The sequence below is a fragment of the Echiichthys vipera genome (genome assembly GCF_963691815.1).
Source record: "Echiichthys vipera genome assembly, chromosome: 3".
NCBI classification, from domain to species: domain Eukaryota; kingdom Metazoa; phylum Chordata; class Actinopteri; order Perciformes; family Trachinidae; genus Echiichthys; species Echiichthys vipera.
The window spans coordinates 28154643-28167900 of NC_139828.1; the positions used below are offsets into that span (position 1 = coordinate 28154643).

General features: G+C 42.3%; 1 protein-coding gene across 1 annotated transcript; it reads right to left on the reverse strand.

Moving 5' to 3' along the window:
* Positions 1 to 2688: 2688 nt before the first annotated feature.
* LOC310945172 (uncharacterized protein) lies at positions 2689 to 9222 on the reverse strand (the record flags this gene model as incomplete). Its single annotated transcript, XM_083911190.1, has 4 exons — positions 2689 to 5749; positions 5842 to 6032; positions 7757 to 7992; positions 8973 to 9222. The coding sequence occupies 4 exons, from the start codon at positions 9220 to 9222 to the stop codon at positions 5404 to 5406; spliced, it is 1023 nt and encodes a 340-aa protein (XP_083767316.1). The 3' UTR covers positions 2689 to 5403.
* Between the last annotated feature and the right edge of the window lie 4036 nt (positions 9223 to 13258).

The following is a 13258-nucleotide window of genomic DNA, read 5'->3' on the forward strand; positions in this document are numbered from 1 at the left end:
GTCTCCCTCAAGTGGTCTATGAACAAACTCACATCTCTATTCACAGTGTAGCATGGAGCTGCTGGCAAAGAACTTAACTTTTTTAAAGACGACATAATGAAAAGGCATATTTGGGAAAGCACAGGTGTAATTGGTTACTTTAATGTAGCTGCATTCCATTTAGTCAATCACGGGCCTCTGGTACTGTGCATGCTGGCCCACTGGGCATTAAACAGAGGATCCGTGGAATTTGTTGATGCATCTTTATAGAGAATATCTGTCTCTTGAGGTTATTTAAAAAAGGCAAAACTGCCCAAATCTGCCATTTGACAACAATTCTTATTATTTAAGACAGTGGCCCTTGTGCAAGCAACAGCAGGCTACACCGGCAAGTTAGAGGAGATTTAAAGGCCTCCGCAATCTTTGATACACCTACAGGTGTTTGCACGTATTATGCCAGATTTGAGCAACACAAAGACCACCAGTCATCTCCCTCGCTCTCCTCATAGTTTTCTTGCACCTCAGAGTGGGACCTCATATTGTTAATTACAAGAAACATTTTACCTTTTAAAATTCAGGTCTAATTAATAACATTAACAAAGTCGTCAATTCCGTAAATCAGTACTATGACCTAACTGCAGCACCTTAACACAGATCCTGCTCACGACCCTCTGAGCAGGTTTGTTAGGCAAAGGAGGAGAAGCAGCAGCAGCAGCAGCAGCAATGTGTGGAGAGATTTTAATTAATACAAGGATAACAAAGGTCATCGTTATCCCAAAGCAATTTCAGTCAAAAGCAACTGGACTTGGTTATTTGTCTAGGAAGACGTTTCACCTCTCATCCAAGAGGCTTCATCAGTTCATGTACGCATCTGACCAGGCTGGGACTGGACCAGGACCAGGACCAAAACCAGGCTGGGACTGGTCCAACTAACTGGTGTGGAGATCCAGGCATTAAACCTCTCACAAGGCCGATGATGTCACTGGAACCCTTTGTGCCCCAAGTGCCAACGACCGTCGTTAGAGTGGCAGTCGTTGGTGGGAAGTAGGTTTGGACTTTGTTAGTGCTCTATTGAGTCTTAACGACAGTCGTTGGAGCCACAGGAGGCCATCTGTGAACAGTTGTTCTTTGAGGTAAGATTTTGGAATCTCCTAGAAAGGGATGAACAAAGGTAGAGCAAAATGCAAACTATTGGCGCACTCAAGTTAGTTAGAAAAATAAGTTAAGCTACTGTTGGGCCCAAAGTGTGGCTGTATTTTACTGGAAAGGATTCCAACATGCAACAGTATGCAGCTAAAGTCACAGTTAACTCACCGGTAGCCTGCAGCTGTACCCTACTTGACACCATGACTGCTGGAGTTGGAGATGACAGAGAAAAATAACTGTTCTCTGGTGTTGATGACATTTTGCTTTTCCTTGAATTAACAAACTAGAGAAAGACATTATGGTGCATTCAGGTGCACTGTGTAAAGTACCCGTCCGCCAGCAGTTTGTTCCCAATTGACCAGTAAAATATGTTTTAATTAATTCATTATTTAAATGTGACCATAAGGCCTTAATGTGGTACATTAATATGGCAGTTATATCATACTCGATACCATGTAGTCTATCCTTTTCAGGCACAGTTTAGGCCCCAGTATTGTTTTAAAAGGATTGGCAGTGGTACTCATAGCGTTACTCAGTATCAGCAAGTGCCCTTGTGGTATCGGTGCATCCCTATGATACTAAAACACCTTCTTTAGAAGACGCATTATATTTTACTTAAATTTTACTTACCTAAATACGGGTTATACTTCTTAAATAACCTTAAAAGAATATTACTATGGACTAAAAACTATAGCAACTGTAAAATAACCAGCACTCAAAATGATTGCACGAAAGAAAAAAAATGCAAGTGATGCAGTTTTACAGATCAATAATCACACAACCAATAGGCCTAATGTGTAAAGGTGCCCTGCTCTTAAATTACAAATGTTGCACACAAGTAAACAAAACTCCTCCCACGATGGCACGTGTACCTTGTTCTGCATAATTCTGGTGCTTAGTGAAGTAGTAGTTCTTCCAGTTGTTATGTCCTGTGGTGATCACTTTGAAATGATTCTGGGAGAAGAGCTTTCCGCAAAAGCACTAAAGGCTGTTTTTCTCAGAATGCATTGTCTTTGTTTTCTCCAATTTAGTTCTCTATGAAAGATGTAACTTCTTCCATCCTGTTTTAGGAAGAAGCAAGCTTTGCTCCTTCTTAAATCTCCTAAATGAAAGGCAACCTAAAGCCCAAAGGCATTTGTCCCTGATAAGAGTTCCAAGGCTGAGGGGCCTTTAGTGCAAAAGCCCTGCGTTGGGTTGGAGGGGATGGGTTAGGACAGTTGAGGGATGTAGGCCTACTACAAAGTTTAGTGGGGTAGTAAGTTATGTTGTTTGTTGTACTTCAAGTGCATTAGGGGGTTAAATAAACATATTCAGTTACAAATTTATGCAATAAGTAGTTTTCTAACAGTATTCCTCTTACAGTTTTTCATACTCTTCAAAGGCGGTACGTGATCAGTCCATTTCGTGTGGCAGAAGAAAAAGAAAAACAATGCGACAAACACCTCCCCTTTTAACTTCTTTTAATGTGCTTTTCTCGAGTCCAATCATACAGTAGTCACCAGTTCAGAGACACAATACAAATTTTTAAAAAATACATTGGGGACAACTTTTGCCCCCATGTATGAGTTAACAAAACATGAGCAAATGAAAAGCATGCTATTGCTATTATCAGTGAAGCTTTATGCAAAAGCACTTTGTGAAAATGTCCAGTTATGAACTGATGAAGCCTCTTGGGTGAGAGGTGAAACGCCTTCCTAGTGTGCGTGCGTGATAAAAATGTTGGTGGAAATGAAATTAATTAAATGAAAATGAGGCTTAATGTGTACAAAAGCTACAGATTCATGCATCGTCTCAATGTCCACATATAGTTCCTATTCTCAAAAGGAGTCGACAAAGAGAAAACACACACATGGACATTGTAAAGCAACAACAAAGAAAAACATAAAACATGTAGTTAAAAAAGTGTGAGATAATTGTGGACAATTTACTCGGGAATACATCTGATTTGAATTGTGAATTTTCCATCAATTAAACAACCATAACTTTCTCCCTGCACAGTTACAGAGGGGGGCTACGGCCCCAACCAAGAGATCGCGGTCATCTTCTTAGCATTGAGGGACTGTCAAAAGGGATATCTGATTGTTAAATTGCAACATGGTTGTCAGGGCAGTTCTATATTATATAACATTTATCAAAATTTAATTTTCAGGGACTTCAAAAATAAAAGTGCTATTAACATAGATACAATTAATACCAGTTAGTTGGACCAGTCCCAGCCTGGTCAGATGCGTACATGAACTGATGAAGCCTCTTGGATGAGAGGTGAAACGTCTTCCTAGACAAACAACCAGTCCAGTTGTTTTTGACTGAAATTGCTTTGAGGATAACGATGACAAATGAGAACATTCACAGGCTCATAGATACAATTATACATGTAGGCTAGTAGCTGACTTAATTCCCAGAATCTTGGCCATTTCCAAAAATAAAATAGTACAAAAAATGGGTATTTTTTCCTGTTTGTATTTTTTATACATTATATTTTGTGTAAATTATATTTTGAGACTTTTTATCCTGAAATTTCACAGTGAAAAGTTTGGTGAATATTATGCGATTAATCTTAATTCCATATTTATTTGGTATTTGGGCCTGGCTGTGTGACACTTTATTTTGAAAACTAAAAAAACAAATGTGGATACAACAAAGATATAATGCAATTGGAGTTGTATTTCACGTGGTGTACTCGTAAAGTTCAAGGTTGAATATGGAGTATGAGCAGAACACTGCCATCTAGTCTCAAAATCGTTGTCGCAGCAACAACAAAAAATAATTCCAGTAGTCGGGTTGCCAGGTTTGTTGCACAGTGTGTCAGGGATCGGCCTGCTCCATGTCAGTGATGACCCATACAAGGTAACGACTCATTTGGACTGATCAATTAATTTAACAACAGTATTTAACTTTAGCCAGTCTTCAACTGGCTTCGACAAGTCTTTCTTTCTTTTTTTAAAAGATTTTTTTTGGGGCAGTTTTAAGCCTTTATTATATAGGACAGACAGGAAATGGGGTGAGAGAAAGAGGGAGACATGCAGAAAAGGGCGGCAGGTCAGGATCGAACCTGCGGCTGCTGCCTCAAGGGGCAATTGATCTAACCACTTAGCAGCCAGCCGCTCCAACATGTCTTTCTTTGAGCGGTGGCTAATCCTTTAGCTAGCTAGCTCTCAACCCAAATGGATTCCTTGTATCTGTAGCCTAACAACAGACAACCCGCAATGACTGCTGCTATATTAATTTAGACTTAATATATTTTTTTAATGGAAAAGCCATACTTTCATTCTGTACCCCTCAAAACGCCCCGTGGGTGTATTTTGATTTTTAAAATATAGTTTTTAATAAAGATTCTCCATATTCAACCTTAATACTTCATCTCCTCTCTACAGGTGAGAGTTTTCAACTGCAGAGTGAGACAGAATGACAGGTAAGTGTTCACCTTCGTGTCAGGTCCTCTGTGCCGTTTCACTGCATTTACCATAAATACGGGCACACTACAAATATAGGGCTGACTGATTTGACAAGCGAATGACTGCTCACTTGACCGCAGTGGGCGTTCGTAGTGTTGCCCAAGAACTTGACTTTCATTTTGCAAACCTTATATTGAATGACTCATGTCCAGCTTCTCCTTCCTTGGAAGTGGTCAAATCCAAAATCCCTGAATTGCCCCCCGGGGACAAATAAAGTTTTTTGAATTGAATTGAAAGTGCACCCAAACACTTGCCTTTACTGTCGGGCGGCCTGGCAGTGACTGACTAGCCGGTAGCTTCCTGCAACAGTGTTCTACGGAAGCCGCAAAGTGCGCGTTGTGAGACGGGAAAAGAGTTTTTAAAAATTGATTTTTGGAAGTTATGAATTGATTATGAATCTTAGAAGACAGGAATCGCATTTTTTAACATGCATCGATTTTTTGCCTACCCCTAGCTGATAGTAGTGATCAGCTAGGGGCTCAGGGGTAGAGCGGGTCGTCCTCCATTTGAGAGGTTTGGGGTTCGATCACGGAACCTCTGGTATGTGTAAGTGTCCTTGGGCAAGACATTGAACCCCAAATTTATCGACCATATCTGGAATTTTTTTTTTTTTTTTAATTGCTCCCGGTGCTGCGCATGGGTGTGTGAATGTGGTGTGTATGGTTAGATTGGATGGTATGTAGATGTCCCCTGCCATTAGTGTGAATGTCTGTTTGAATGGGTGAATGTGAGTAGTGTGAAAGCGCCTTGAGTAGTCATCTTTGTAACATCGTAGTAATCTTTGGCTGATCAAGTAACGCACAGGACAGGTTAAGACACAGCACTACACTGGCTTTGGTGATTTGTTTGATTTGCCTTTTTTGTTGTTGAGTGGTTTGTTTTTAATTTTTTGCTGTGGATTTGTATGTTTTGCCTTTTTTTCTACTTCCTTTGTCATCTTAGCCTTTTTTGTGTTCTTCTGCTTAAGTACGTCCCCAGACATTGCAATGCTTCGGGCCAGTTTCCTTTTGGTCGGTTTCTTTTTGGCTGCTTGAGGGGCCAAGTTGGTATTTGGCCCGTTGGTGGCTACTGTAGCCATGGTCGGCTCTTGGTCACGCTGCAAAATGTATTTGATAGCGATGTCCATCTTTGTATTTTGGAATTTCTTTTTCCGGATGAAGTCGACATAACTGTGTACAAAGAGTAGAATGGTGGCCTTTAATGTCTGCCATTGTTACTAACACCAAGATCCACTGCAATTCATTAATGCATTCTATCATACCTGATTTTTCTCTCTTCCTTGGATTCGTACAGATCCTGCAGTGTCTCGCCTCTGTACTCACCAAAGCTAACAAGGGCCTGTCCTTCTTGGCCTGGCTGGAGGGATCTCTGTCTGGCTTCCTCGTAAGCGCGAATGAATTCAACTTCTTTCACAGCCTTAGGGTGAGCACTCGCGAATTTGGTCAAGGCATCCTTCGAATGAAATAAAAAGTGTTATTATGAAAGCTCCAAGGTTCAATTAAAACTTCATTCATTCAATATACAATTCCTTTATACACTTATATAAACTATGTAAACCATCAAATAATCAAAAAATCTACTTGGTCAACTTCACTTTATAATAGCTGCCCTGGGACTACAACTGACAAACAGCCATTTGGTTGATTCTGGGACAATTCCATGACATCATTTTTTGCTCTTATCTATTTTTCAATTAGTCCCGTCCCACTGTACTGTGATTGGCTAGTACTAAGCCTCACTATGACCTCTTTGCCCTCACCCAAACTGCGTCTGAGCTTGACGCACAGACATGACGAGCCCTAGCCAGTCACAGCACAGTAGGGCGGGATTATAGTGTAGGACTGGTGAGAAAAAATTAATTGTGCTTTACAGCAATGTGTATTAATGTGCACTGTCCATCTTAAATAAACAAGTTTAGCTAACATAGTCAGTAGAGACGCAGCTGAGCCTTTTTCTTAATTCTGTATATCTGTATTTTCACTGTATCTGTCATAAGACCGGTGAATGAATCAGCTGCAGTATAGTTTAATGAAAACTCAACCAAATGGTATAATAGTTGTACATAATTTAGTAACGCTTACATACAGTATAAACATGTACTCAAGTTTTCATCCATCCATCCATCCATCCATCGTTGGGCGTGAGGACTTGCACCATGATTTGCAATACAGCCTGCTATCGACGGCCGGTGTAATCTTTGCTAAGGACACAGGAGTGCCTGCACTCGACTCGTCGATCCGGTGTAGTCTAAAAATAAACAGGGCTTATCTAGTAACGTGTTTTGTTAGCCTAGCTCCCGGGCGCTGGCGCAAATGTGAGGCTAATGTGGCTAATTCTGTAAACGTCACCGAGACAGACGTATCTCCCTCTCCCCAACGTCACATCAACGCCTCTTTTTGGTACAAGGAAATGAGGAGGAGTCAAAGTCTGACAAGATGGCAGCTCCCAGCGGCGAATGATTGGATCAAGCTGAAAGAATGGACCCCGGCAGAGAGGCTACGTCCAGCTACCACATCTGCAGTGAGGATATCTGAGGATGGACACATTGACTTTGACGAGAAGACTTTGTAAGTTGAAAAGGTTTAAGGTCTGCAATAAGCTGCACTTAGGCGGCACACCTGGTGTGGTGGTTAGCCCTGTCGTCTCACAGAAAGAGGGTTCCTGGTTGGAATCCTTCTGTGCATCGAATCGTTCAGTTTGCATGTTCTCCCCGTGTCTGTGTGGGTTCTCTCCGGGTTCTCCAGCTTCCTCCCACAGTCCTAAGACATGCACGTGTTAGGTTCATTGATGACTCTAAGTTGCCCGTAGGTGTGAATGGTTGTCTGTCTCTATGCGCCCTGCAATAGACTGGTGTCCTGTGCCCCACCTCCCACCCAATGTCAGCTGGGATCGGCTCCAGCCCCCCCGCAACCCTATTAGGGACCAGCGGTTGCAGATGATGGATGGATGGATGGATGAAATAGCTGCATCCATGTGTCTATTGTTGCTTCACCGCGTTGTAGTCTCCCTCCTCCCCCAGTTGTTTTGTATATATGTATGTCTTTATGTGGGTTTTTTTACTTAATGTATAACAAATTGCCCTACGGGATATAAATACATTTGAAGTTGAAGTAAGGCATTAATAAAAAACTTTGGGAGCTTGTAGATTCCGGTCCGTTTTCCTTGCAGTAGCCTACCTTGTTGGCCACCAGCGGGCTTTGACGCCGCTTCTGTCCCTGCTTCTTGTGGCCATGCACTATATAAGCAATGTAGTCCACATCATTGTCCAGCAGCCATTTGAAGGATTTTCCTTTGTGCTTGCCAAACTCAATCTTACACCTGCTCAGAGCATGGCCCTTATTTGGTTTCTTCACTGTCGCAGGAGGCCGCTGGGTGGTCACACGTTTCTTAGGGGATGCTTTAATTTTTGAAACTGTAGAGAAAGATAATGAAGACAGATAGAAGACAGTTGGTCCTTAACATTGTAATATTGTTTCAGTACCACATTCACTGCAACATAGAACCAATACATACTACTGACCTGCCCTTGACTTTTAATTAATTAATACAGCCTCACAAACTGCCCTGGTGGTGACTGTGTAGATATTTTACCTTTCATTTTAAAGTTCAATCTTGAGGATTTTCATGTTTTGGTGTCGCCTAATGCTATTCTACATTGTTAGGGATGGAGTTACAGTAAGTGGTAAAACGGGACAGTGATTCATATGCCTATGAACAAAAAACTATGTGGAGGCAGCAAATGTCTGTTAAAATGATGACATCATAAAACACTTTATCATATTCTGCATATGGTAAATATTACGTTCTTTGTGAAAGTGAAACTCTACCCCACCCACCAAAACCCTTCTTCAAACTTTCAGCACGAGCTTCCGGTTCACCAAGGACGTATTTATGTCCGTTGTGTTCTAGCAACAATTCAAAGACGGTGTTGGTGGCTGTCTTGGCTGCGTAGTGCCTCGAGTCCCATATTTCCGGACTTGACCATGTTTATTTGAAACAGGAAATGCTGGGATTCTGTCCCCAGAAATGATACAAAGTACTGATATAAACAGCCTATGGGCTCAATATCTACATTAAGTGTATTTATGTGACATATTTTTACATACATACGTACACTGAAAGTGTATTGAAAGCGCTGTAACGATGTCGATATGACATTCAAAAGTACTGCATTCTGTGACGTGGTGCGCTGCTCAGAATGGCGCCAAAATCAAAAGCCACACGTTCGGCGACACACACACGGCTGACGCAGGGTGCATCCGGATACAATACACTGGGGTTTATCGCTTTCTGGATCTTTGTGGGACATGGTACAGCTCAGCCCGCCGCCTCTACTTAATTACCATACAAATCATTGCTAAGACATGTCAGTCATCACCGGTGCTCACTCACGCAGATTCTCCGCTTCCTGGTTGCAGGCAATGCTCCTCAGTGTAGTAGCAGCCACTTGCAGAGCTCTCTCGGGGAATCTTGAAACCAAGAGGTCTGTGATCTCCAGTACACTTTTATCCTCCACGTCAGTGTAGCGGATCCGAGGCTTTGCCCGGCGGTCCCGCAAGGCGTGACAAAACTCAGCGAAGTTTCTTTTACTCAGATCCTTCAAAACCGCCTTCAAATCGTTTTTGATTTTCACGGGAACCATTTTTCCTCCGCATTTAGTTTCGTTTTGGACAGAGCAACGTCGACCTTGTGCTGGCTCTAGTGATGGGACAAATGAACTGAGGCATTTGAGGCTTGTCTCGAGTAAAAGTGGGCGTGTCAAATGAAGCCGCGCTTCGAGGCCTGTATCGCTTCCGGAAAATGACGTAACCGATGACAAACGAGGCCTCGGTTTGGACAGATCACGTCATTGGTTCGTTCACCGTATCACTTCCCAATAAAACGCTTCAAACCTCGATGCACGCTGTGGGTGTTGTAGGCGTTTAAGGTGAGAAGAGTTGGAGAGAGTTAGTGAGAGTTAGTGAGAGTTAGAGAGAGTTAGTGAGAGTTAGTGAGAGTTAGAGAGAGTTAGTGAGAGTTGGAGAGAGTTGGAGAGAGTTTGTCAGAATAAGAGTAGCAGTAGCAGGAGAGTAGGAGAAGTAGAAGGAGTAGTGTAGATCATTTCCCCCACTGTAGGGCTTTGATGTTAGATATATATTTTTCTTTCCTTTTACACTGGTTTGTGTTTGTTTGTGTGTATGTCAGTTATTATGTTTGTAAATGTCACTCCTGAGTATATATGTGCACCTTCTGTCACTTTCTTCAGTCACATACACTCTACCTTGACTCATGTATGTAAAGACGTCACTGGGAAGCCACAGTTTGACAGCAGTGTTGTGTTACTCATTCTTAAAGATAACATGTTTAAGTGAAATATGTACAACTGTTTTGTGTATCATAAATAAAATGAGTTGAAAAAATAAACACTGGTGTTGGGCAATGATTTATTCATGTGATGGTGCATGTATATGTTAAGCGTGATTTTACTACAAAGCACTGTAGGAGCATTAACATTCCTGCCAGTTCCATTTTTGTTTGTTTTGCCACAAATTCCTTTTCACAAAGATGGAGCCAGCAAGAAAGAGGAAGTCCTCACCTGTATGGGAGTATTTTGAGTTGGCTGATCATAATAAGGTTTGTATGTGTAATGATATACATAAAATAGTGAATATTGTATACTCGCTATACACTGAACTATCAGTCCTAATATGTATGACTTCCTTAAAGGTGAGGTGCTTGCTGTGTGATAAACAGCTAACATACAGCAACAACACTTCCTCCATGCTTCGCCATTACAGAGCACTGCATGAGCATGCCCAGCCTGCCAACAGGCCGGATACAAGCCAAAGTACCATCAGATATTTTTTTGCATGTTGTCAAAATCTCGTGTTCAGCTCCTACAACACACCAGCATCACTGTTAATTGATAACTGTTACAGGTTCCAGAAAAGCAATGGTGGATGAGGCTGTGGTCAACACGATCATCAAGGACTCCCAGCCGTTCTCCGTTGTGGAGGATGTGGGCTTCAGGGAGCTCATGCACCTAATGGATCCCAACTATATTCTCCCCAGTAGAAAGGTGTGTGAACAGAGCCAATGTGGTCATTTTTATGTTGGTCATCATAACAGCTCTTCTTTTCACCCTCAGGCTCTGAAAGCAATGGTGGATATAAAATATCAGGAGGCCAAGGAGAAGGCCAGAGGGCAGGTCCAGAAGGCTGTGGCTGTCAGTCTCACGTCTGACATGTGGACGTCTATCAATATGGACGCCTACCTGGCAGTGACGTGCCATTTCATTGACGATGAAGACCGTCTCTGCACTACTCTGCTTGGGGTGCAACATTTTCCAAAGGCCCATACAGCAGAAAACCTTGCAGCGGGGCATGTACAGCTCATGGAGGAGTGGGGCATCAGAGATAAGGTGAAGTGTCTTGTCACTGATGGCGCATCAAACATGAACGCTTGTGTGAGACAGCTAAATGTGAGGCATGCAATATGCATTGCTCACACAATAAACCTTATTGTTCGCAAGTCCTTCGATGATGTGGAAGGACTAAATGAATTAAGGCAGAAATGTAGGAGGTTGGTGACCCTCTTCCGCACAAGCACTACTGCGAAAGAGCGACTGGTCCAAGTGCAGGAGCAGATGGGAAGGCAGCCCTACAAAATGATAATAGAGGTAGACACGCGTTGGAACAGCACATTCCTTATGTTGCAGCGGCTGTATGAGCTAAGAGAGCCAGTGGGGGCAGCCCTGGCCTCACTGAAAACAGACATTACCCCCCTTACAGCAGCTGAGTATGACTCTGTGAACAACACTCTGAGTGTACTCGCCCCATTCCACCAAGCAACAGTTGAGGTTTCTGCTGAGAAGAGGGTATCCTCCTCAAAAGTGATACCTCTCATGAAGATGTTGCATCATGCAATAACAAACAAGATGCACACAAAGAATGCATCCACCATTGCGAGGCAGCTGGGGGACAACCTTGTTCGACGTCTGAGGGACCACATGAGTTCTTTGGAGTCAGCAGGTGGCCTGACAATGCCAACTTTATTGGATCCAAGATTTAAAAAATTAGGATTCAAATATGCAACCAGGAGACAAGAAGCAGTGAACCGGCTGAAAAATGAGTGTGCAAATGTAATAAGGCATGAAGCCTCATCTGCCCCCCCAGACCAGCTGCAAAACACTCGCGTGGCTCAATCTGGTGGCAATAGTAAGTAACCCCATCTGTATCCTTGATTATGACAGTGGTATTGTGCATGACACCCCACCCCCCTTTTTTGTTATTAGGTGAACTTTGGCGACTGTTGGATGACGCCATAAACAGCAGCGGGAGCAGCTCAAGTGTGGTGGCAGATGCCGTGATTGAAGTGGATCGTTACTTGGCAGAGATGAATATTTCAAGGGATGAGGATCCACTCGTATATTGGCATGGACATAAAGCCATGTATCCACACCTTTACAAACTGGTAGTAACCTGGTTATGTTCGCCAGCGTCTTCAGTGCCATGTGAGAGGGTTTTTTCGAAGGCTGGAGAAGTGTTGTTTTTGTTTATCCAAAAACATTGGAAAAACTAGTGTTTTTGAATAAAAATACAAACTCTTGAAATGTTGTCATTGGTATTTTAATTAAGAACAGAGCTCCATGTCTGTGTTGTTGTCCACATACTTACACATGATCATACTATAGAAATATCCATTGTTTATTGTTCCTGCACACATAAGTAAATCATACATGTCAGCTCAAGTCGTGGTACAATGGCATTGACTGTAATTTAATTTGTCCAGCAGATGGCAGTATTCACTGTTTCATTGAGGCCTCGATGAGTGAACCTTTTGGTGGAGCAATGGGCTGGAAAGCCTCAGTGATTCACAGGGCTTCATTTGCCCATCACTACCAGCGGGTCTGCAGCTGGATACTATTGACCCGAATAGCATTCTGACAAACGAGAGGGGCTGAACCACAGAATCCATGGCTCAACATGCAGGCTGGTTCAGGGGTGGGCAATTCCGGCCCTGGAGAGCCACTGCCCTGCATGTTTTAGGTTTCTCCCTGCCCTAACACACCTGAGTCTAACAATAATCAAACTGTGACAAGCATCAGCTGCTTGATAACGAGCACATCATTAGAATCAGGTGTGTTGGAGCAGGGAGAAACCTAAAACATGCAGAACAGTGGATCTCCAGGGCCGGAATTGCCCACCCTGGGCTAGTTTAAGCCGTAGACTATGTATTAGTAGGCTTAGTAAAAAGTAAATAAAGATGGCTAAAATTGAACAATAACGTAAGAAAACCAATTAATGTGCATAAATAAATAAAAAAAACAATAAATCAGCCTTGTACAGGTGGTTAAAACATTAAAGCTCAATTCATTAGTACAATCGTGTTAGATTTTAAACTCACATTTCACATTAGAGATTTACAATATGAGCGAAACTCATTACAGAAAGCATATCAAACGGGTTGAGTTTGTCTAAATGTGGCTTTGTGTATGTTGTTAGCCATTACGAAAAGTGTGTTTATCAGCATATTTTATAGTTTCTCTCTTCACCAGTCCGTTTCCTATACAACACATGAAGGCGATATGCAAATGTGATTTTATTTAAACGATTAATTACCTTGTTTCAGTATTGTAAACAATTGATCTGTTTGGCTCGGCTGAGTGAAGCTGTCGCCATACTTGATAAGCTTTGATT